Source organism: Mus pahari, chromosome 3, assembly GCF_900095145.1.
Source record: "Mus pahari chromosome 3, PAHARI_EIJ_v1.1, whole genome shotgun sequence".
Classification (NCBI taxonomy): Eukaryota; Metazoa; Chordata; class Mammalia; order Rodentia; family Muridae; genus Mus; species Mus pahari.
In genome coordinates this window covers 75,833,973-75,859,685 of record NC_034592.1, presented here as the reverse complement: position 1 = coordinate 75,859,685, position 25,713 = coordinate 75,833,973, and the positions used below count along the sequence as shown (strand labels likewise).

Genomic DNA, 25,713 nt, shown 5'->3' with positions numbered 1-25,713 from the left:
TGTTCAGTTCTAAGCATCCACATGGCACACCACAACTCCAGTCAGAACCTGTGTTCAGTTCTAAGCATCCACATGGCACACCACAACTCCAGTCAGAACCTGTGTTCAGTTCTAAGCATCCACATGGTACACCACAACTCCAGTTCAGGGGATTCAATCCCTTCTTCTGGTCTCCATGGGCATCAGGCAAGCACGTGGTACAGAGATATAGGGGATATATATAGAGGGTATACAAGGCCTGTGCATTCAGATAATCACTAGAGAAGCCAGGGAAGTTGAACACAAAGCTTACCTTTACAACTGAGTAAGGTGTTAGCTGTTCTTCCAGGAATACTGGGAATGGATATAGTTTTATAGTGATCCTTTTCTGTCTGATGAACCAAGCTTGGCTTGTATCTCCCATACTTAACCTTTTACTTAACCCAAGTCCTTTCCCCTTAAAACGTTGAACATTACTTTTAGGCCACAAAATCCTTGTAAGAGACGTCATTTGTACTTCTAAGTTATCTCAGGGTTCGGCCAAATCCTGACTCCCAGAGGGATTATGTTGCCTCAGTCATTCTCCCTAGAGTCTAGGGACATAGCTCAGCAGCAGTTTCTCTTTTCTGTTTGCTTTTTTGAGACAAGGTCTCACTTCAGAGCTCTGCCTGGCCTGCAACTCACTATACAGATCAGGTTGGTCTCAGACTCACAGAGTCTGCCTCTGCAGTAGAGTTTTGTTTTTTAAAAAAACTGTGTTCAATAATCAGGACTTCAGAGAGCCAGAGAGTGAGAGCGAGAGGAAAGAGAGAGAGAAAGAGAGAAGAGGAGGAGAGAAGAGGATTAATATTATTCTACTGGGGCATGCATGTCTTAGCATAATCAAGTTTAATTTTTCATAGTTCTTGCTATCAGTCCAATTAAAATACAGTTAACAGTAACATAAATAAATAATCTATCAATGACCTTCTTTATAAGAACGGTAAGAAATGTTCAACAAAACTCACCTGCAATTGTACATACTGGCAATTTCCCATCAAACATTCTAGAAAGAGACAGCCAGGATTGCTAGGCCACCTAGTTACTATATTAAGGAATTTTGCTTTTTCCCTGTCTTTGAGTGAAACTTAAAATATCCATATCAATGGGTATCAAACTCAGAAGAGTCACTGAAACAGTTTAATTTAAAACAAGTAAGAGTGGGCTGGAGAGTTGGCTCAGAGGTTAGGAACACTTGCTGCTCTTCCAGAGGACCTGGGTTCAGTCTCCAGCACCTACAGTCAGGTGACCCACAATCATTTGTAACTCCAGTTCCAGAGGACCCAATACTCTCTCTGGCACTCATGGGCACTGCAAAGTTGGGTGTAAACACATACACAGACAAACACCCATATACATAAAATAAAATAAAGCTAAAAATATTAAACAAACAAACCAAAAATAAATCAAGCAAATGGGAAGAGCCCTGGGGCTTAGTCTACATTGTGTTAGCTGTGAAAACTTTAAGATTTAAGTTTGATCCTTAGAACTCAGTGAAGGGAGAAAAAAGTCAGGTGTGATGGCCCATGCTTTTAATCATAGCACTTGACAGACAGAGGCTAGTAGATTTACATGAGTTTATGTCTATCATGGTCTACAGAGTGAGTTCTAGGCCAGCCAGGGCTACATAGTGAGACCCTGTCTCAAACAATAACAAAAAAAGGGGTATCTTAAAATAAATACTGTCTTTTGTTTTTGAATGCAACTCATCTGTGTTTAGAATGTATATGTAAGTACGTGCTGTTGCCCTCAGAGGCCGGAAAAGGAAGTTGGATCCTCTAAAGATGGAGTTACTGGCAGTTTAGAGCTACACACATGGCTGCTGGGAGCTGAACTCAGGTTCTCAGGTACATGCTCTTAACCACTGAGCCATCTCTCCCTACCTCATTTTAAAAATGTTTAAATGTTCCTTAAGGGTCTACTGATGTAGCTAATAGCTATGTGTTAACACACTTGTCTAGTTTGTGTTGCCCTGAGCTTGATCTCTAGCACCAAGAAAGAAAATAAACTTCATTGTGCAGCAAGAATAAAGGCTTTAAGAACAATTTAAACAAAATTGGCACCTGGCTTTCAAGCAAAAGGATACAAAAGCTGCAACAAATAACCAGTAACTGCAGTAATCATTTCAGGCCAATTCAATCCAGTTTGGCTTAGAGGGGCTTTGGGTTGAGAGAAGAGATGAGATATAATATGTTTTCTTGCAACTTCTTGGAAGAATAACTCCATAATTGTCTGAGGACTAGATACTTAAAAGAAACACAGCGCATCATGGGTATCATCACAGTACAGCAATGAAAGCAGTCTGCAAATTGTCATTCTGTACATATGCAATGGAAAAGCAACACAAATCATTCATGGTCTCACTATAGTTAAGCAATTTACATAGAAACCTTTTACAATAGTCTTAAGATTACACCTTCTAGCTCAAACAAATTCCCTATATAATTCTGAAGCATGAATGAAACTGCCTTAAAGACTAGCTCAAACAAATTCCCTATATAATTCTGAAGCATGAATGAGACTGCCTTAAAGACTGAGATAAGAGAGTACGAAAGCCACTTAGTAAAGTTAGAACTTAGTAAAATTTTAAAATGATTTTGTTGAACTAATTACTGGAGTATCAAGAAACAATGGACAAAAGAGCAATGTAAGAAACACTAAACAGCCGGGTGTGGTGGCGCACTTCTTTAATCTCAGCACTTGGGAGGCAGAGGCCGGCAGATTTCTGTGTTCAAGGCCAGCCTGGTCTACAGAGTGATTTCCAGGACAGCCAAGGCTATATTGTGAAACCCTGTCTTGAACTCCTCCCCCCCAAAAAAAACCAACCCCCCCCCAAAAAAAAAAGAAAAGAAAGAAAAGAAAAGAAAAGAAAACACTAAACACAAGATTCTGATTCTCGGGAAGGTTTCTCTTGTTGGTTTTCTATACTCTTCCTAACAGTGTTTATTTGTGCTACACATACACCTATGACACCCTTCATTTATTCCTGATCTGGGACTACATCTTCCCAGATGACTTGCCACAACCACAGGTCTCAGGCCACAGGTTGCTCATGGCACAAGAGCAAAGAGCAAGGCCATTTCTACAACAAAGGTGACAAAAGAACATTTTAATAAATACACAATAACCCCCCAAATTAAACCCCTACTCCTTACCCAATTTATTTGCCATTAAGGCACCAGAATCAGTTAGTTCCAGTACTGACAAATGTTGTAGATTAGACTCCCTATGAAAAAAAGAGAAAATATACTCTATGTTAAATATTATATTTCTAAATATATTTTATATTGTTGATTTAATATAGTCATATAAGAATTCCACTGAAAGCTTAAAACAGTTAGAAAACAGGATTCAGGATTTAGATTGTTATTGTTGTCTACCACATTGCTCAAGGGCTGTTCAAAGTCACTTGTGTGCCAGAGCTCACTGACTACTGTAGTCAACTACTGATGCAACCATTCAGGCATACTGGTGAATACTAGATTAAGGTTGTCTCCAAAGAGCATCCATGAGGTATTTTCTAGAGTATTGACACGAGAAGACCCATCTTTACTGTGGCTGAGACCATTCCCTCTGCAGGCAGTCCTGGACTATATATAATGTGGAGATGGAGTTGAGCATTAAGCATGCAGTCTTTGTGTTCTGCTTCCTGAAAGTAGATGTGACCAGCTGCTTCAAGCTCCTCCTGACACAAGGGCCTTTGTCCTTGAACTGTGAGCTGAGACAAGTCCTTTCTCTTTTGAGATGTCTTTCTCAGCGAATTTTATCAGAGCAACAATAAGCGAAACAGAAGAAGCACACAGTAACCGAGGGACTTTTCTTTTCCCTTTGCATATAAAGTTCAGTCTACTTCTAACAACCATTTTGTGTATGTTTATATAAAGTATTACTTTTTGATAAATTACACTCCACTGTTAAAAAAAAAATGGAAGACCTAAACATTTCAACTCTTCTTTAAAATAAATATAATTACTTTTAAATGGGTGTCGGACGTTGAGCCCCCATCCTTGGAAGAATAGTTGGAGCCCTTACCCACTGAGTTATCTCTCCAGTCTCAATCGTTCTGATTCTTAAAGGCAAAAACAAACCCAACAACCTATTTTTAAATAACTTAAAAAAAAAAATAATGAAACTCACAGTGTGTCAACTGGGACATCAGTTGCCAAGCACTGACTTGCCCACTTAATGAGGTAATAAGACAAGAGCAGGGGAGCTGTGCGATGCAGCAGGTCTTGCTGAGCTTGAAAGAGCTGACCAGCTCCTAAGATCACCTATGACAGCAAAGATGGAATGGTAACTCAGGAGAGGTAAAACAAAGCAATAAAGCAATAAAGGGAACAGCACTGTAAAGGCAATACACATGCTACATACACTTTTGTGTAGCAGTTGTTATTTTGCTGAACACTAAGGGTCAAAACAAATATAACCACTACCAGCAAACCAAAAGTTTCTTTCTTTTGTTTTTTTTGGAGACAGGGCTTCTTTTCATAGTCTTGGCTATGTAGAACCCATTCTGTAGACCAGGCTGGCCTTAAACTCGAGCTCCCCCTGCCTCTCCTCCTTCGTGGTGAGAGGTCTGCACCACCACACGTGGTTCAAAACAGTTTTCTGACTCAGGGAAGCTGATGGTGTAAAGAAATGAAGGAACAGAGAAATCTAAGTCTCTTCTGTTGCTGCTGCAGTTTGTGTGAAAACAAGTTATGACCAATAGATGCAAATTTGTCAACAATACCCAAAGTCTTAAAAATGTGTAAAGCCAGCCGGGCGTGGTGGCGCACGCCTTTAATCCCAGTACTTGGGAGGCAGAGGCAGGTGGATTTCTGAGTTTGAGGCAAGCCTGGTCTACAGAGTGAGTTCCAGGACAGCCAGGGCTGCACAGAGAAACCCTGTCTCAAAAAACCAAAAAAAAAAAAAAAAAAAAAAAAGTGTAAAGCCTGTGCCTATCAACTCTACTTCTCAGAACTCACTCTAGATAGTTAAAGACCTGGTAGGAGAGTGTTGGTGGTCAATGGCTACTTTCCTAGCATTTGGACACGGGGACAGGAAGATTAGGAGTTAAAGAGTAGCCTCAGCTACACAGTGAGTCTGAGGCTATAAGCAACCCTATTTTAACTCCTGATACCTGTCAAAAAGAAACAAAACAAACAGCAATATCCCAGATCGCTAAAGAGAATAGTTGAGTAAGTTAAAATTGTACTAGGTAGCTACTAAAATACTAATATATTCTACTTTATAAACAAAATAAAAAACTACATGGGCACACAAAATGCACTCCGTATTTACTACTGTGTGTACGAGTACAGATGACTGTTTTGTAGCACACATGCATTTCATAAAGGTTCTACAATGAACATGTATTGCTTCAGAGATCTACTTGCCTCCGACTCTACAGTGCTGGGTTAAAGGTGTGCACCAACACTACCTAGCTGAGAAAAAAAAAAAAAAATGAGTATTTTTTAAAAATAAACTATATAAAAAAAAAGATATAAACACTCTGGCTTATGAGCCTTCTGGCTCTTTATACATTAACATTGATTGGTCTAACCTGGCTGTTTCCTTGCTAGAGTTAAATGCCTCTATCAACTCAGAGACACATGGGTCTGAGGTCCTGGGTTTGATCCTCAACCCCAGAGTGTTCAATTGTGGGAAAACAAGTAACCTTTTACACAGTACATTCATGGTCTATAAAGTCATCAGGATTCTGACAGCAACAGAATTTGGTGGTATGAGAAAGAAAAGAGGAAAAAGAAGCAGAAAAAGGAGCAGAAATGATCACAGAAGCAAACGCCGCACACTCAAAACTGTGTTTAGGGCAGCCCTATCCTCTACACTTGGGGTTCTGCTATCGCATCTAGAGTGATAGCAGGAGTGGACCTGCGGAAATTCTACAATACTAAATAAGCATGTGTATCTGTGTACCACATGCCTCCTGTGCCTGAGAAAGTGGTGAACATCTATATAGGTACAGGGACTTGAACTACTAGTCCTTGGCAAGAACCTCAGCAGGTGCTCTTACCACTGAACCAATTCTGCACAACATACATCCTTTTTTGTGTGTATATGGGTGGTGGGGAGACAGTTTCATTGTGGTAGCCTTGGCTGTCCTAGAACCAGCTCTGTAGTCCAGGCTGGCCTTGAACTCCCAGAGATCCACCACCACCTCCTGCCTGGTACTGTGTTTTAAAGACAATCTGACTATATAGCTTAGACTAATTTCATATTCCCCATGTAGACCAGGTTGGCCTTGAACTTTGATCTTTCTGCCTTCATTTCTAAAGCACTAGAATTACTGGTGTGACAGTTTACAGGCCTTTGACTTCTCTTCAGGGTAGGAACATTTGTTTATCTGGTTACTATGTGTTTTCTGTTTTCTGATTAGTAACAGTAATCTGCTTCACAGACAGTCCAAGTGCATTCTATTATGTTTATTTCTATTTATACGATGATTATTTTGTCAGCTTGAGATTTAGAATCATGGAAATATACCTCTGGATTTATAAAAAGGTTAATCTAAAGAAAATAAAAGCAAGATTTAACTGAAGAGGGGTGGTCCATCTTGACTGCAGCTGGGACCATCCCATGGGCTGGGTTGAACACTGAATAAAAGGAACAAAATAATAACTAGCAGCCCTCTCTTAGAAAAGCCCATACCATACTCTAGGGTATCTTTCTTTATCTACTGCCCACATTTATACTCTCCATTTAAAATGTTTTCCTTAAATCCCAACTGCATACGTAATGTGAACTGAGAGGCAGCTTTCCCTCTGCTTCCTGACTGTGGGGGCCATGTGACTGACCAGTCACCTCACTCCAGTCAGGACAAAGCCTGCCTTCTGTAAGCTGCTTCTGCCACTGCTCCTCTCAGCTGGAACCTACAGAGCCCTGCTTAGGCTAAGCGCAGGGAGAAAGCAGTGAACACAGACAAGTCTCTGGACTAGGCAGGTTGTGAGTTTGAGTGAGTTTTCCCTCAAGTAGTACTTACTGCATCTCCTAGCCTTGTTAGCAGCTGCTGTAAGATCAAGAGGTCTCGGCAGATTAGGAATCGAGTGCTGGCAATTTTATACACACCCCTGCACACAATATATCCTGCTGTGCTACTACCATAGAGCTGAGAAAGATTCATTCGAATGTTCAAAGGCTGAGCTGTAACAAGAAAAAAAATGGAGTTAAAGGCTGGCAAGATGCTCAGTGGGTAAAGGAACCTGCTGCCAGCCCTGATAAACTAAATTAACTTCCAGGACCTACGTGGTAGGGAAAAGCTGACCCCTACATGTTGTCCTCTGAGCTCTATGCATCATAGCATGTGTGCATATCTGTACATAAAATAAAATAAATAAATGTAATAAATTTAGAAGGAAAACTGGAATTAAATGTATTATTTAATTCTGTATTTTTGAGACAGGGTTTCTCTGTGTAGCCCTGGCTGGCCTGGAACTCACTCTGCAGACCAGGCTGGTCTGGAACTCAGAGATCCACCTGCCTCTGCCTGAGAGCTGAGACTAAAGGCGTGACCACCATGCCTGGCTTTGTTATTTCTAATTACGTGTGTGTGTCTATCTGTATGTGGGTATGTGCACATGAGCACAGGTGGCACAGACCAGAGACGTCAGATTCCTCTGGAGCTGGCTGTGCATAGCCTGATGTGGGTGTTGGCAGATAGACTCAGTTCCTCTAGAAGAACAGTACATCCTCTTAACCTCTGAGCCCACATCACTGTTTTCTGTAAAGCACACTTGTTGTTTCCTTGGTTACCTGGATCGAACCCCTTTTCCATTTCCACTTCTGTTTCATAATCCATTTCCCGTATAAGAAGTCCAATGGCATGGACGGGGTTTCTGATCTCTTGCAGTTTACTACAAATGTCTTCCATCACATTTTCTCTACATGACAATTAGAAAATTCCTGTTACTACTGACAACATTTAAGACAGGCTCTATATGTGCTGCTCACAGTAAAGTAGTGGAGATAATCATTCTGGCACAAGACACTCAGAGTCCACATTAAATCACTCTCAACTTTCTAGGAATGACCCACAAAATGAATTCTAGGAAAATATTTGTGTATTCTTTTTTTAAAACATCATGCTTATTAAAGGGATAACAGAAATATATTTTATGAATTTGTTTTCATTCGCCCTCTGTAACATCTGAAACAGGGGCTTCAGAGTAGAACACTTGCCTAGAAGGTACAAGGCCAGGTTCTTCCACAGGATTGAGTGCGCACGCCCGCACAACCCCAACCCTATTTAGAATCAAGGAAAATTACTTTAACATTAAACCATGACTTTTTTTTTCCTTTTTTTAAAAAGATCTATTTATTATATGTAAGTACACTGTAGTTGTCTTCAGACACACCAGAAGAGGGCGTCAAATCTTGTTATGGATGGTTGTGAGCCACCATGTGGTTGCTGGGATTTGAACTCTGGACCTTCAGAAGAGCAGTTGGGTGCTCTTACCCACTGAGCCATCTCACCAGCCCAAACCATGACTTTATATACTTGACCATATATTAAAATCTGTGATAACAACACTGCTGAATTCCATTAGGAAATGTACTTTACCCTAAATTCTCCTTACACATCAATAGTGATCAAATCTTCCAAAATGTGTTCTGCAGCCTTCTCTGGAGATTGCAAGTTGTAACAACTGGTTTCCATCAAAACTGCCATGTCCATGGTAACTGACTCTCCAATCATCCGGAGGCATTTTATAAGACATAAGACATCCCGTGCCACATCTACATCTACGAGAGAGAATGTTAACACTGATGGCTGAAGCCACAAAAGTCTATTGATTAATACAGTAATTAGATAGAAGGGATTCCTTTTCCATAGCATATGTATTTAAGACTCTCCAGCTTAAAAAAAAATATCTTCAGTGAGTATGGTAAACTCATCAAAACAAGTCACAGTGGTAATTGATAATGTTTAATTGAAATAAAATATAAGATTCATATAGGAAGGGGGTCAACTATAGATAGAATAATTATTACCATCTGATATGGTCGTCTCATCCTCTGTCAAAAGGTGCTCATCAGGCAGGAGATATAAATGATCTACTAAGGAAGACGGTACCAGGAAAGACAGATATCCCTGCAAGTACAAACCTTTCAGTTATTTTCTTTTAAATAATTCAAAGGAAACATGTAACTCATAATCCATAATGTATCATATAGACAACAAACTGTGCTATATAGACATTGTATACATAATTTTCCATGTCATTTTTTAACACTTGGAAGCAGCTAGGGAATGTAGTTCAGTGGTAGAGGGCTTACCTATTACATGCAGGTCTTAGGTTTGTTTCTCAGCCGAGACAGAGAAAGAACGAACAATATTGTGAGCTAAGTCTTCCGTATTTTACCTGTGTCTGTGTTCACCTAAGTGATGATGTATGTGTATGTGTGTATGCAAGCCTACAGGATAATCTTGGTTGTCATTCTCAGGAATGCAGTGTATTTCACTAGCCTGGAAATCACGAATTAGAGTACACTGACCAGCAAGCTGTCTCTGACTCCTCATCACTGCGACCATTAAGCATGCACAACGATAACTGGCATTTCTTCATGGGTGCTAGGGTCTTTCTGCTTGTAAGGCAAAGACTTTACAGACTGAACTTAAAATCTACAGAATGTCCTTAGACATTGAATAGTGAGGAAACACCAAATTCAAATCAAAAGACAATATAAAAAAACATGGGGGCTGGAGAGATAGCTCAGTGGTTAAGAGCACTGGCTGCTCTTCCAAAGGTCCTGAGTTCAATTCCCAGCAACCACATGGTGGCTCACAACCATCTGTAATGGGATTCGATGCCCTCTTCAGGCGTGTCTGAAGACAGCAACAATGTACTCATGTACATAAAATAAATAAATAATTAAAAAAAAAAAAAATAAAGTAAAATAAAAAGATGTTGTCTTAAGCCAGCAAGGAAATGGCCAGAAGAGGGTGCTTCACCCCCGATAGCTAGAGTTACAAGTGGTCACCACTTGCCATGATTGCTAGGAATTGAATCAGGTCACTCTGTAGAAGTAGCAAGCACTCTTAATCATTAAACCATGTCCCCAGTCCCAGTATCTGTGTTGATGTGTTGAAATATTTACAGATATCAAGGCATCAGTGACTCAGGAAAAAAATGAAGAAAAAGAAGAAGAGGAAGAAGAAAAAGAGGAGGAGGAAGAAGAAAACAAAAACAATGCAGAAAAGCAAATTGGGGTTGGAGATACAGTTCAGTGCATTATGTGTGCTTGTTAGCATGAATAGGCTCAGATTCAATCCCTGGCACTAAGATCTACTCAGCTACCAACCAACAGTCTCACCAAAATTGAAGCTAATGATGAGTATGGGTGAAGGAAATACTGAAATTCACCATTATTATTATTGTTGTTGTTTGTTGAAGCAGTCTTACACTAGCAGAAGCTGACCTGGGATCATATGGGCATTCCCAAGTAGTCTCTCAAATGTTAGGATATACAGGCCTGAGCCATCACGCTGTTCTTGTAATTTGAAAGTGCATCAATACAGTGTCATTGAACTTTGCAGAGGAGCTCTGAATGCTCCAGTTCCCTTACTTTTTTCAGAAGGCACACCATGTTTGTGAGAGGATTCAAATGTAGAGCAAGAGGGTGGGAGAGGGCTTCCTGATACTGGAGAACGCAGGCATAGAACTTGCACCAGAATTCCTGTTGTAAAGTGCGGAATTCATCCTGGGAGAATTCATACTCTGTCACACTTCCTTGGAGCTGACAAACAGAGAAAAGTGAAACCTTTTGGGGTTTTTCCTCTACAAAATATTTCTTATGCATTAAATCCCATGGGATATGTAAATACCTATCAAACTCCCTAATGAAAAGGCTTGAGCATTTATACTTTCTGCTACCATGATAAAAACGATCAAGTCTGACAGTTCACCAGACAGACAACATTATCATTACCACTCTTTCCCATACCTCACCTCATTTTCAACAGCTAAAGTAATTTCCTTTTTTAGTTCATTCCATGAAAGATCCAAGTTTCTCTCGGTACCTCGGCAGAAAATCTAAAATTAAAAGGAGTATTTCAGAATATTATAAAATAGTAAAACTGAAGGAAGTCTGGCCTAAAAGGCCCTAAGGCAGTATGTAACTACACAGCAACCTCAGAAATGTCAGGAGTTTCTCCTGCTCTAAGACTGCACAGATGATTTCTAACAGCAATAACAAAGTATAGACCAGAATAACTTCCAGAAATCTGAATCCAAAAGAATTATAATAAAGTATATAAGATCATTTTAAGAAATCAATTAAAATCAAAATAACTATTGCCCATTTGGAGAGAAAGGTCTATAGGATGTCAAAGACGCACAACCCAGGACCACACATAAGAGAAAGCTAGGGATGACGGTGGGCACTCTCCTAGGAAAGAGTGCAGCAGGAATTTGATAAATGCACTAATTGTTTTCATATCTTAATTATATACTAGATACTATGAAAAGTGCTACTATACAACTGCATATTATTGCTGGGTGTGGCAGTGTACAACTTTAATCCCAGTACTAAAGAGGCAGTGACAGGCAGATCTGAGTTTGGGGCCAGCCTGGTCTACAGATCAAGATGCACGAGTTAAGAAAGTCGGGGCTACAGAAAGAAGCTCTGTCTCCAAAAAATAAACCAAAAGCCAAACCAAAACAACCCAACTAGTAATTATGAACAAGGACAAAATGGTGATGAGAAGAAACTAAACAGAACATTTTACTCCAAAGTAATTATGTAGTTTTATCAGAGAGAAAACAGAAAACACATAGTAACCAGATAAACAAGTGTACCTAACCTGAAAAAAAGTCAGAGGCCTATACACTGTCACGCCATTAATTCTAGTGCTTTAGAAATGGAAGGCAGGAAGATCAAAGTTCAAGGTCAACTTGGTCTAGATGGGGAATATGAAGCTAGTCTTAGCTATATAGTCAGATTGTCTTTAAAACATAAGGAGTTCAAGGCCAGCCTGGACTACAGAGCTGGTTCTAGGACAGCCAAGGCTACCACAATGAAACCCTGTCTCCTCACCACCCATATACACACAAAAAAGGATGCGTGTTGCGCAGAACTGGTTCAGTGGTAAGAGCACCTGCTGAGGTTCTTGCCAAGGACTAGTAGTTCAAGTCCCTGTACCTATATAGATGTTCACCACTTTCTCAGGCACAGGAGGCATGTGGTACACAGATACGTAGTCAAAACACTCATACACACAAAATAAATCTTAAAAAACCAAAAAAAAAAAAAAAATCTCATAACAAGAAAGGGAAAGAGAAGAAAGTAGAAGAGAAATTGTTTATTTATATTTAGAAAAGGATCTTATATCTGCTATGTATACAACTAATCCCAACTACAGGGAGATGGAGGCAGAAGTATCAAAAGTTCAAGGTCTGCCTCAAAAACTACACAGTAAAATACCTTTTGTAAAATAGTAAACAATGTTTAAGTCATGACTAAAACAAAATATTTTCTGAGACAGTTTCACTATGCAATACAGACAGCTGCCTCTAATTCACTACCCTTCTGCTTCAGCCTCCTGAATCTTGGGATTGTGGTCATGTATTACCATACATAGCTTGAAGCTAAAATATTCTGAGTCACCTATACTCTGTACCCAGAACTTGGCTACTCAGTATACTAACAAAAGGGTATAAAAAAACATATAACCAATCATAAGAAACCTAAAAACTAATCTTTAAATCTCTTTCAAGTATAAAGTTTACATGCAGTGTAGAGTAATTTCTTTTTACAATAGTGTTAGCATACAATCTGGACTGTGGCATGCTCCCCTAATTACTTGGGAAAGCATTTCCTACTCCTATCTCTCAGCCAGGATTCTTATTTTGTGTAAAGAAAATTAAAACAAATTACAATATTATTTATAAGCAAATATAATAGACACACACACACACACACACACATATGAACCCTCAATTATACAATACAGAAATACAATCAGGAATAATTTGAAGTAAACATCAGATATTTTCTTGCTCACCTGTAAAGCTTTACATAAAGCTGCATTTATGAAGTGTCCTGGTGTAAAAAGGCTCCGCAAATACATTTCCTATTAGAAAATTAAAACAAAAGCTATTATGATTAAAAGATGAAGCTGGGAAAAATACAAAGGAATCCTGTGACCCCCCCAACATGTGGATTTCTACTCCATGAACTGGACACTTGAGCAACAACAAGCTGCACTGCAGAGACATGCTTTTACAGTGTGAGTGAAGACTGCAATGCTTTGGGGATCAAGCTGCTATAGCTTCCTGAATGGTACACATTTTTAAAGAACACTCCTGGGTACCACTGAAAAACAAAGGTAATAGCTGTCAATGTTAAATGCAAAGGGTGGCCCCAGCCTAGTGGTGATGGGCATTGGTAAAGAGCAGTTAGAATAAGTTGATTTCAAAACCATCTTCGCAAGGACTCACATATAAAAGAAAGTGACAATAGGTAAACTAAATCAAAATTTAAACTGCAGAACTCACAGGAGTATAGACTACAATAGAAAACTGCCATGCCGCCTCATTATTTTGAAGAAGTCTTGAACCAGATTTGCTTCTAAGCATCAAGTCTGAGTGACTGTCATCATAGGTTCTTTTCTTCTGCTGAGCTTCTTGGTGGGTGATAACATGAGTACAATGGAACAAAAGGCTACTAACGATCAGGGTGTGACACTGGCTTTAAACAAACCCAGACACCAGTCGTTATTAACTGTAGTAATAAGTAACCATTACCAAGGAACTCTAAGGATTAACACTCGAACAACATTCAATTTCAGATACTTAAAGTGGGGTTTCCGGGAGTGAAAATCCTGGTCATTTAAGCTTAGCTCACTAAGGCATTAACTAGAAACTTTCTTTCATTTAGCCTAAAGGTATCTTTGAAAACATGGAGACTGGCCTATTATGCTTTATTGCATATTATCTTTATCAGAATGTTTTTGTTTTGTTTTGTTTTTCGAGACAGAGTTGCTCTGTGTAGCCCTTGCTGTCTTGGAACTCTCACATCTGCCTGCCTCTGTCTCCCAAGTGCTAGATTAAAGACTTGCACCCACTACCCAGCCCTTTTTCAGATTTTTAAACCCCGGATATGGTACTTTGGATTGAATTCAGGTGTGGCATACGCAAGTTCTCTACAATCAAGCTATATTCTTCAGAATTTATCTCAATTCCACAGAATGTTTAAGCAAATGGAACTACTAATTACTACAATATGATTGTTACACATTACATAATTGTTATGCTATATTTCACAAATGTATCTAATTATTATGTCAAATGAAAGGTTTGGGGTTGGAGAGATGGCTGAATGGTTAAGAGCACTTTTTCTTACAGAGGAACCAGCCTTGGTTCCTAGCCCACATATGGCAGCTTACCACCATCTATCACTCTAGTTCCCGGCAATCTGACACTCCATTTTGAACCCTGGGCATCAGGTGAGCACAGGGTGCATATACATACATGCAAGGAAAAGATGCCCATGCACATGAAATAAAATTCTCAGCCACCAAAATGGCTCAGTAGGTAACACTGTAAAGGTACTCGTCACTAAGCCTGATGACCACGGTTCCACTCCTGGGCACACATGGTGAAGAGAGAGAACTGCAGAGTTATCTTCTGACCTCTGAATCTGCACTGTGTGCACATGTGTCTCATCAGACCAGAACACTTTTCCTATCAGTGAACACATTAGGAACTAACATATCACCCAGGCTATGCCAATTCATTACAGGTACATAGGACTGAGATACAGCTGTCTCCTCCAAGACAGCTAAACACGCAGAATGTAGACTTTGTCAGGGCAAGAGGTACTATCTGAGATCAAAAACAGGAAGGAAGCAGAATAAAGAGATGAAGTCTTGAAAACACTATGCCAGCCCTATCTGAGAGCAGACGCTGAACATCTCAGCTGCATAAGCCAATGTATTTGCCTTCTCACTTCAGTCGGGTCAAATGACCTCAGGGTAAAAACTAATGCAAGTGGTTCTTACAGTAAGAGTTAGCATACTTACTCTGGGGTCTTGGTCGTCTCTGATGACAATTTCTTCTTCTGGTAGAGGCTGCATAAACACTGGATTCCACTGACCTGCAACATTACTACAGAAAAAAAAAGTTCAAAAGTTAACCAAAAACTGTCCACACACACACTTTGGCAGTATCTGAGTAGGAACGGCCTCATCAGAGAACCCGTTGCAACCAGCCACAACTTTACCACTAAGCACAGTTTTCTGTCCTTACATCTGTTCTCACTATCTGCGTGTCTGCGCAGGTGCAAAGATGTGCATGTCCTTATGGAGGTCAGGGCTCGATGTTCAATGTCTTCCTCAACTGCTCTCTACCTTGTTTTAAGTGATCTATGTATTTTATTATTATTATTGTGTGGTGAAAGCAGTTAAACAGGTACCAAAGTAGCTGTACGGAGGTCAGAGGGAATCTACCGAGTGTCTGCTTTTGCCTTCCAGCATGAGTTCTGGAGTCTCCCCCTGGTTGTTAGCCCCCACAGCTGGCACTTCCACTTACTGAGCTATGTCACTAGCCCCTGACCTGAGTTTTTTGAGACAGGGTTTCTCTCTGAATTCGGAGTTCACCAATTTAGCTAAACTAAGCTGGTCAGCAAGCTCCAGAAATCCTCATGTCTGCCTCACCAGTGCATGATTCTAAGCCTGCACTGCCCCAACTGACTTGCTTTTACATAGGTGCTGGGGATCAAAACTCAGGTCGTCATAAATTCATCATAAACACTGCCAAATGAGCCATCTCCCAGACCCAAAGTTCTATGTTTAACAGGAAGCATCCTCAATTTAAAACCTGAAATATAAATCTACAAACAGCTGAATTTTACTATGTACTTAAATTTACTAGATATTATGTAAGATGCTATTCTTTACACTATTCATGTTTGCCTTACAATCTCCTTCAAGAATGTATTACCTTCAATCTGTAGCTGAGGAAATGAGACCTTTTAAGGTCTTTCACAGCTGGTAAGCTGCTTGAAAGCAGAGCCCAGGCCTTCTTGTCGGATAAGCTGTGGTTTACCCTGTAGTCCTAACTGGCTTCAATTTCTCAATGTGCTTCTGTGCTCAGCTCCAAGCTCACTGTTTTGAATGATACCTATAAGAACTAAACTAATATTTTTCAAGGTCTGGCTTAGGATCAGAATAGACCTTAAAATTCTCTCTGAAGTTTAGTGTTGAGGGTTCAATTTAAACAAGTGGTTCTCAAAGGAATCGTACAAGGAGATGCTTCACACCTGATCTTAGCCAAAGGCCAATGAAGAGCATCAGTGGTTATGTAGTTCATTAAGAAAAAGTTTAAATCTGTTCACAAATATATTTGTAAATATTATTTTTTTTGTGTGTGGTTTTTCGAGACAGGGTTTCTCTGTGTAGCCCTGGCTGTCCTAGAACTCACTTTGTAGACCAGGTTGGCCTCGAATTCAGAAATCCGTCTGCCTCTGCCTCCCAAGTGCTGGGATTAAAGGCATGCACCGCCACCGTCCGGCTAAAATTTTTTTAGATTAAGTTCAGTATTGTGGCACACACGTTTAACGCCAGCACTGGGGAGGCAGAGGCAGGTGGATCTGAGTTTGAGGTCAGCTTGGTCTATAGGAGTTCCAGGACAACCAGGGATATTCAGAGGAACCCTTGAAAAACAAAACAATTTTTTAATATTAACTTTGAATCACATATATGGTATGTGTGTGTCCATGTGAGTGTACGTGTCCTGGGAAGCAAGAGGATTATGACCCTCTGTATCTGGAGTCCCAGGCAGTTAGTTATAAGCCACCCCACGGGGGTGCTGGGACTCAACTTCAACCCTTTGTAAGAGCAGTCTGAGTCTTAACTGTTGAGCCATTTCTCCGAGACCACAGCTAAAAAGTTAAAATTAAACCAATGTACATTAGATAAAGTATATCTAACAGTAGAGATTATCAAAACATAAAACTGTGCAATACAAGTTCTATCATAAAATACTAGGTTTGTTCTAGAGCTAGTTTTCTCTTCTTACTCGTCCTCTCCTTCTCCCTCAAGGTACCACATATTTCAGGCTAGCCCTGAACTCATGATGTAGCTGAAGATGGCCTTGGATTTCTAACCCTCTTGCCTCTACTTCCATCATTCTGGAACTGCAACCATGCTTGTATGAGGTGCTGGGAACTGAAGCTAGGGCTCTGAGTGCAAGGAAGGCACCCTACTCACTGAAGTCCTGAAGCTCATTTTCTCAGGAGAAGAAAAGTTTCCTGGTTTAAAAAGTTTCAAAGAAAAAAAAAAAAAAAAANANAAAAAAAAAAAAAGTTTCAAAGAACCATACTAGTTCAATCTATCTCTGATCTTTATTTAAGGAGATTGAGAATAAAAAAGAATGTCTTTGTTAAGTTGTGGGCATAAGGACATTAGAGTATTAGCAGTGAGATTCCAAATTACTGCTACTGTTTTGGGGGTACCTCTCCCAAGAAATATACTATTTTATCTTAGCTCAATCCTAAGCATATTTGATTTCCACAAAATCCAGACAAACACATCAGAATCCTTTGAACTACACGAAAAGGTCTCATCTCAGTATGGCTCTGCCTAGGGTAACATAGGAAGATAAAGGTTAAATATTCCATACTGTTCGAAGTTGATATATTTCACAATTGTTTGGTTCTCAGCATCATGCCACAGGGCCCAGATATCTGTTGAGGTTAAGGCAAAATCGACGAGTGTCTCCTAGGAAGAAATGGAGAAAAATAAGAAAGAAAAGGGAGCAGAGACTAAGTTTGTATTGACAAGAGAACAAAATGCATAACAGCACAACATGCCACAAGAACTTGATAAAACCCAACTTAAACTGTTTTTATTCATGAAGAGGGGCTGGAGAGATGGTTCAGTGGTTCAAAGCACTGGCTGCTCTCACAAAATACTCTGGCTCAATTCCCAGCACCCACATGGTGGGCTCTCAACTGTCTATATATGAAGTACCTTAAGAACATAACCCTGGGGTTGGCTCAGCAGTTAAGAGCACTGGTTGCTCTGCCAAGATCCTGAGTTCAATTCCCAGCAACGATGTGGTGGCTCACAACCATCCATAATGAGATCTGATACCCTCTTCTGGTGTGTCTGAAGACAGCTACAGTGTACTTAAATATAATAAATAAATCTTTAAAATAAAAAGAATATGATCCCATAATAACACAATGGGGGTAAGGAATTTTGAGACAGTCTCACTACTGTCAGACTCTACTTGGCAATGATAGAAAGTTGCTAAGCTGGTTCGAAACTCCTGTGTTTAAATGACCCTGTCTCAGATTAAAAAAAAAAAAGCTATGGTTACAGGGCAAGCAACCTCACAGGGTATAGCCAACACTTCCTTTCTGCACCTGTGTGAAACGCACAGGACAGTTTAACTTACCTGAGACGTGAACAGGGAAGAAATGTGATCTAAACTATAGCGATTATTCTCAGTGCTCACCAACTGGAAAACGCAGAACTGTTGAAAAGCAAGTTAACAGTTCATTACTTCATACAATCACCAAGTTATTCTTCTAAGGAGAGAATTTACAATTCTCCTGACTCTGAGTGCTGGGAATACAGGTGTGTGCCACCAAACTTAACTAAAATATAACAAAGTTTCCATCTTAACCATTTTTAAGAATGCAGTTTATAGGGGGCTGGAGAGATGGCTCAGAGATTAAGAGTACTGACTGCACTTCCAGAGGTCCTGAGTTCAAATCCCAGCAACCACATGGTGGTTCACAACCATCTGTAATGGGATCTGATGCCCTCTTCTGGTGTTTCTGAAGACAGCTACAGTATACTCACATACATAAATTAAATAAATCAATCTTAAAAAAAAAAGAATGCAGTTTATATATATATTGACATTGCATCTTGCAAAATTGAAACTTTACTCCCATCAAAAACTTCCCACACACGTGCACAAGTTTAAAATACATAATATAGGGGGCTGGTGAGATGGCTCAGTGGGTAAGAGCACCCGACTGCTCTTCCAAAGGTCCGGAGTTCAAATCCCAGCAACTACATGGTGGCTCATAACCATCTGTAACAAGATTCAACGCCCTCTACTGGAGTGTCTGAAGACACCTACAGTGAACTTATATACAATAAATAAATAAATCTTTTAAAAAAAATACATAATATACAAAACATAAATACTACGTATAAATTATATATAAACATATAAAAGTATTTTTCGTAAATGACAGTTGAAGTCTAGGTTTAGTTAGGTGGTAGAGTCATTGACTTAAGTGTGCAAGGCCGGGCTGGTGAGATGGCTCAGCAGGTAAGAGCACCCTACTGCTCTTCTGAAGGTCCTGAGTTCAAATCCCAGAAACCACATGGTGGCTCACAACCATCCTTAATGAGATCTGGCGCCCTCTTCTGGAGTGTCTGAAGACAGCTACAGTGTACTTACATATAATAAATAAATAAATCTTTAAAAAAAAAAAAAAAAAAAAGTGTGCAAGGCCGTGGGTTAAATCCCTTACACTAGATGAAAAGACTAAACAAAAACAAAGAAATTAAGGCACAAGATACTTATAAATAGTATTTTTGACAATTTTTACTAAAGAAAATACACTGTACACTGACAATGTAATGTCCTGTGTCTTATAGGTAGGCAACTACTCACAGTAAATTAAAATCTTTTTATATTTAGTGTATGCATGAGGATTCAAGTGTGTGTGGAGGACAACTTGCAGGAATTGGTTCTGGGAACTGAACTCAGGCTGTCAGGCATGGCTGCAAAGACTGGGATCCACTTAGCCGTCTTGTCATCACCCTCCTTTAACCACTTAAAAAAACAAAACAAAACAAAAAAAAAAAAGGTTTTTTTTGAGACAAGATTTATTGATATAACTCTGGTTGTCTTGGAACTATGCAAGCCAGGCTGGCCTCAAACTCAGATTGGCCTGTCCCTGCCTTCCAAGTGCTGGGGTGAGAAGCATGTGCCACCATGCCTGGCTTTAAAAAATGCTATTTTTAGAAAGAGAAAATTATAATTTTCCCCCAGTAGGGGGGATTAGAACCTAGGACTTTACTCATTGTAGGTAGTTTTACCACTAAGCTATAGTCCCAGTGTCATAAGCAAGCTATAAGGGAAAAAAATAAACACTGACTTGTCTTCTGAGAAAAAGAGGTGTATGAAATATGTAGGGAAGTTGGAGATTGCTGAGCAGATAAGAAGACTTACGGAAACTGGGTCCCATCCCTTGTACCACAGCTCGCTAACTTCAGCTCCAAGGGACCTGACATCTTCTAGACTCTATGGCACCTGTCCACATGTGTGTGCATACTCACACAAACACATGTGGACACACAAAAATAAATCTTAACAAATAAAAATAAAAGGTCTATGTAGGGGATGAAGGTATAGTTCAGTGACAGTGCGAATGTGTAGTATGTATGAAGACCAAAAATAAAAAGTGTTGCACACTTTTAATCCCAGTACTTGGAAGACACAGGCACATGGATCTCTGAGTTCCAGTTCAGCCAGTGATACTACACAGTCTGTCTCAAAAAACAACTAACAAACAAAAAACACAATAGAACTTAATACCACAATAACTCCCTAAAGAATTAGAATTCACCAATTTACTGTGGTATCTGTTATAGTAAAAATAAATGTTTTATTAAAAAATATTTATCTATCCTGTTATCTATTTATCCTGTTAAAAATGTATGCTGTTCTCTATCTATCATTACAAAGTGCACACTAAGTAGCAGAGTAAAGTGTGTATTGTAGAATGCAGCCCAACAAAACAACCAAATCCAGAAAATTACAGTTGAGTGCATGAGTTTCTCAAATGACTTGTGACAAAAAATGAGTTTATTCCACTATTCCCTCTGGACAGTCTTATGATGTCCTCAGTGTGGCCTTAACACCATGGCAACCCTCTCGCTTCAGCCTCTGAATGCTGGGATTAAAAATATATTACAAGCCCAGGCTTAGTTAATTTTCATTATTTTAATTTCTTAGTATTTATGTATGTTGTAACATGTGCCAGGTCACTCAGAGAACAATTTTAAGGAGGTTCCCTTCTACTGTGTGTGTCCTGAAGAGCTGATTCTGGTTGTCAGGCATGAAGGCAACCATCTTTACCCACTAAGCCACTGTATCAGCCCTGTTATGAGAATTTCCACTGTGGAGAATGAGGGGTAGGGTCTCAGGGCTCAAACAGGGAAAGCTCAGCAGAGCCCAACCAGACTTCCAATCAGGATAAAAACCTAGCCTGGGGAATGAGAGCTCCAATAAGTAGGGGAGACACACCCTGTCCAGTAGGATTACAGGAAGCCTGTGCAAGTGTTGCTACACAGAATGCACATTACCATGTCAAACCCACGACAAAAGGCTACTTATTCTTGATTACACTATTGTATACATTCTGCATGCCTCAACTATTAACAACACCAGGATCTGGGTGGTGAACAATTATTTCTAAACATTAATTTCAACGTAACAACTTCCTAACACACTAACACCTGCATTCCTTTTCAGCAATTTTATCGTCTTCACTTAGATTTTCAAATCTTTCTAACTTTCCCTTAAACTTCCCTTTAATCCTTAGCACCCCTTCCTAATTTTCTAATTCATAGATCAGCACAAGACCCAAGCACCCTTCAGACAACTCAATATGTTAAACAAAGTTTAAATGGACTCAAACTTAATTTTGATATCCCAAAATTAATCCACAGAGAAAATTCACACACACACACACACACACACACGCACATACACGCACGCACGCACGCACACACATGCACATGCACACACCATTTCATACCTGCCCTCGTTTTGGAGCATGCATATATATTCCTAGGTAGAGCCCCATGGAAGGGGAATACGCAAGCCGTAATTTATGTCCTGTTCCTGCAGTGAGCCGAAGGTCTTTGTTTACAGGGACATATTCCAACATATCAGCCACCATCAGGCACATTTGGTCCTGCCCAAAAGAAGAGTAATAGGTGATGTTCCAAGAATACTGAGGCTAGAAATACATCCTTAACTTTTCAAAAAAAATGTCTGGCAGAGGCACATCCCTTTAATCCTAGAATTTGGGAGGTAGAAGCAGTTGGATCTTTGTGAGTTCCAAGCGAGCCAGAGCTACACTGCAAGGCCTTGTCTCAAAACAAAAAACATTACCAGCTTGAAAATCATCTTATCAACATGCATTAATTTTTTTCATAATTTTATGTGCATGGATGTATATCAGTGTACACCTATGTGCCTAGTGCCTTTGGAAACCAGAAGGTGTCGGATTGCCTGGAAATGGAGTTACAGACAGTTATGAGCCACCATATGGGTTCTGGGACTTGAACTACAACCCTCTGGAAGAGCAGCCAGTGCTGTTAACTACTGTTAGTCAGGGACATCTCTTCAGCCCCAACATGGATTTTAATAACAGTTGTGGGGATTAAGACCACCTGTTAACTCCAGTTCCAGAGGGTCCGACACCTCTTCTGACATCCACAGGCACCAAGGATACATGAATTACACATATTTGCATTTAGGCAAAATAGTCATACACATAAAATAAGCCTAAGGAAAAGACTTTGAAGCCATTGTTGCAGTTAAGTGAAGAATATATCTCATATTACTCTTTTTACTCATATAGTGCCCATAATTCTCAAAATAAAAAATAGGAAAATGTACAGAAAATGTTAATTCAAATGTCAAGATCTGAAAGTAAGTCATAACTTTCAACCCAAAGGATCTAATCCCCTTTAAATGAAGCAGCAGGACTGACTTCAAGCCTTCCCACTTCATACTCACATTTAACTGATGCCAACCCTAAGTGTAGTGCTTACCTTATAGGACCACATCCGTAGTTTATGATCCTGACACAGGGCAAAAATAAAGGCATCATGTTCCACACAATGAACAGCGAGACTCAGGGCACGATCTGAAGGCCCATGATCACCCCTAAAACCAAAGGGCAGGCTTTAGACTTCTCACTACTGCAAATAAGCGGATCATTCGAATTTGTGATTTAAAAGTTAAAATAAAATTGTGAATGGATATTCTTAGTAGAAAGAACATGAATTTATATGTGGTATAATACAAATACATTTCTATGTAGTTTATGCTCATTATTACTGTAAAATAGAATATGGTCTATATCACAAAAAAGTGATTCACTTCATATTGGTTTAGAAACGGCCTACATTAATTCTTGCTTTTTAACTTTAACAATCTGTATTACCTTTTGCTTGTTTGTTTGGTTTGGAGATAGGTTCTCATTTTGTAGCTTTGGCTAGCTTAAACTCACAGATGTTTCTACCTGCCTCCTAAATGCTAGGATTAAAGGTGTGTGTAACCACACTAGGCTACCTAGATCTTTATAAAAATAACACTTTTTACTTGTGTAAGTATGGAGAGAGAGAGAGAGAGAGAGAGAGAGAGAGAGAGAGAGAGAGAGAGAGGGCAGGCACATCAGGGTTCATGTGTGTGAAGGTCAAAGGACAACACAGAAGCTGGTTCTCTTCCCTCCAGCATGTGGGACATGCAATAGCACTTAGGATGTCAGGCTCTCCGGCCTGTGCCCTCACACACTGGGTCATCTTGTATGCTCTACTTTAGCCATCTTCTAGAAACCTGAATTTGGTTAAGCCAGGGCACAGCATGGAATTGGACACTGAAAATATAGAAAAATGGTGTCAAAAGTGTGGGACTGCAAATAAGGCAGATTCTGGAGGGTGGCTTTCCTCAGGTAAGACATCATGCTATGCTCTTCTGCTCGGTGCAGAATATGCCATGAAGTGCAGCTGGAAGTAGTAACATGGGATTACAACTTGAGCCCTTTGATTTCTTGCAGGATGTGACTTACTATTGGGGTTAGTCTTGTGCACTGTGTATTTAGATGTTGAGTTCTGTGCCACAAGATCAGGCTGCAGTCTGGACATGGGCATTGTACTGTCCAATGTGCTATAAAGAATGCTCCCCAGCCAGGCGTGGTGGCACACGCCTTTAATCCCAGTACTCGGGAGGCAGGGGCAGGTGGATTTCTGAGTTCAAGGCCAGCCTGGTCTACAAAGTGAGTTCCAGGACAGCCAGGGCTACACAGAGAAACCCTGTCTCGAAAAACCAAAACCAAACCAAAACAAAGAATGTTCCCCAATAATCTGATTCATTATTAAAAGGTTAGAGTTTGTGACTGGAGAGAAGAGAGAGAAAGGAAGGACTTGAGATTGAGTAGGGGGTCTCTGCTAGGGACCTCAATGGGAAGGAGGGGAGGAAGACAAGAGGAGAGAGGAGAAGGAGGAGGCAGTGGTGGTTGCCATTAGTTAGGATGGACAAGGAGCACAGGCAGCAGAGGCTACCCAGGAGGCACTAACTTGGTAAGTTACAGGGCATTCATGGTTTTAACAGCATGGAAGGAAGAACTTGCCCAGCGTAGAACCAATAGCTTATTAATAAATTAGTGTTTCTGTGTCATTTTCTTGGAAGCAAAACAGGCAAAAGTGGGGTAGAAACTCCCAATAGATATTAAGATACAAAAGGGGGTGTAGCACCTCCCAAAAATATTTATAGTAGTAACTTACCTTATGGCTGTGGGCATCCAGCCTGTGAGTAATCGCTGCATCACTGAGCTCTGTTTCAGTTCCACCACTGACGCTATCCCTGCAATGATACCCAAGAAACCTGATTTCAACCTAGAGACCCAATGCCAGGAATGACTAAGAACGAGATCTTCATAATATACGACAGGTTCCTATGTTTTCTGTACCAACAAATTCCTAAAATGTGGGGGGAGGGTATAGGGAACTTTCGGGATAGCATTTGAAAAGTAAATAAAGAAAATATCTAATTAAAAAAATTGTAAAAAAATAAAATAAAATAAAATCTTTAGAGAAGAAAAACAATGATTCCTAAAATGTACTTTTCTACATAAATCATACCTAAAATACTTTCAATCAGTATGAGATCAATAAAAATGGCATTTTTTTATATTCTTAGGAGAAATGCCTTGCCATTTGAAGACAGCAACATTATTCCACTCAATAGAGTCATTTCATATTTTCTTTCCTTTTCTTTTTTTGGGGGTTGGGGTGGGGTGGGGATTAAGACAGGGTCTGTGTGTAGCCCTAACCGTCCTCGAGCTCAGAGATATACCTATTTCTGCTTCTGGAGTGCTGGGATTAAAGGCATGTGTCACCACTGCCCAGCCATCTCATATTTTCTATATCACTGGGTACTTTTCATGTGGCAGTAGTTCTAGGTGTTGGAGATTCACTAGTCAATAAACAACTGCCCTCATGAAACTTAACATTTCACTGTTGGAGGATGAGAGAAGCAGGGGTTAAATTAATACTGAAAAAGACAAAAATGATTATTCCTGTTGTGTCTGTGAAGGGAGGCTGGATTTCCAAGAGGATGGTCAAAGAAGACCTCAATGTAGAGACAGAATCAAGAACCAAAAACATTAGGGAGAATTAAAATGTAGGAATATGCCTCATGCCTTTAAAGAACTATAAAAGGGGCTGGAGAGATGGCTCAGAGGTTAAGAGAACTGACTGCTACCCCAGAAGTCCTGAGTTCAATTCCCAGCAACCACATGGTGACTCACAACCATCTGTAATGGGATCGGATGCCATCTTCTGATGTGTCTGAAGACAGATACAGTGTACTAATATAAATAAAGTAAATTAAAAAACCACAAAAGGGGGCTGGTGAGATGGCTCAGTGG

General features: G+C 39.9%; 1 protein-coding gene across 1 annotated transcript in view; it reads right to left on the bottom strand.

Annotated features, from left to right (window-relative positions):
- Positions 1 to 25,713, bottom strand: part of Nup160 (nucleoporin 160) — a 59,946-nt gene that overhangs the window by 27,405 nt on the left and 6,828 nt on the right. Inside the window, exons 5-21 of the mRNA XM_021192749.2 lie at positions 24,569 to 24,647; positions 22,835 to 22,949; positions 21,811 to 21,969; positions 18,420 to 18,497; positions 17,640 to 17,737; positions 15,041 to 15,125; positions 13,022 to 13,090; positions 10,968 to 11,051; positions 10,585 to 10,755; positions 9,010 to 9,109; positions 8,595 to 8,760; positions 7,771 to 7,898; positions 7,001 to 7,161; positions 4,156 to 4,289; positions 3,174 to 3,244; positions 2,105 to 2,264; positions 987 to 1,056 (exon numbers count right to left, since the gene is read on the bottom strand). Coding sequence (XP_021048408.1) covers positions 987 to 1,056; positions 2,105 to 2,264; positions 3,174 to 3,244; positions 4,156 to 4,289; positions 7,001 to 7,161; positions 7,771 to 7,898; positions 8,595 to 8,760; positions 9,010 to 9,109; positions 10,585 to 10,755; positions 10,968 to 11,051; positions 13,022 to 13,090; positions 15,041 to 15,125; positions 17,640 to 17,737; positions 18,420 to 18,497; positions 21,811 to 21,969; positions 22,835 to 22,949; positions 24,569 to 24,647 — 1,928 coding nt within the window. The remainder of the gene's footprint in view (positions 1 to 986; positions 1,057 to 2,104; positions 2,265 to 3,173; positions 3,245 to 4,155; positions 4,290 to 7,000; positions 7,162 to 7,770; positions 7,899 to 8,594; positions 8,761 to 9,009; positions 9,110 to 10,584; positions 10,756 to 10,967; positions 11,052 to 13,021; positions 13,091 to 15,040; positions 15,126 to 17,639; positions 17,738 to 18,419; positions 18,498 to 21,810; positions 21,970 to 22,834; positions 22,950 to 24,568; positions 24,648 to 25,713) is intronic.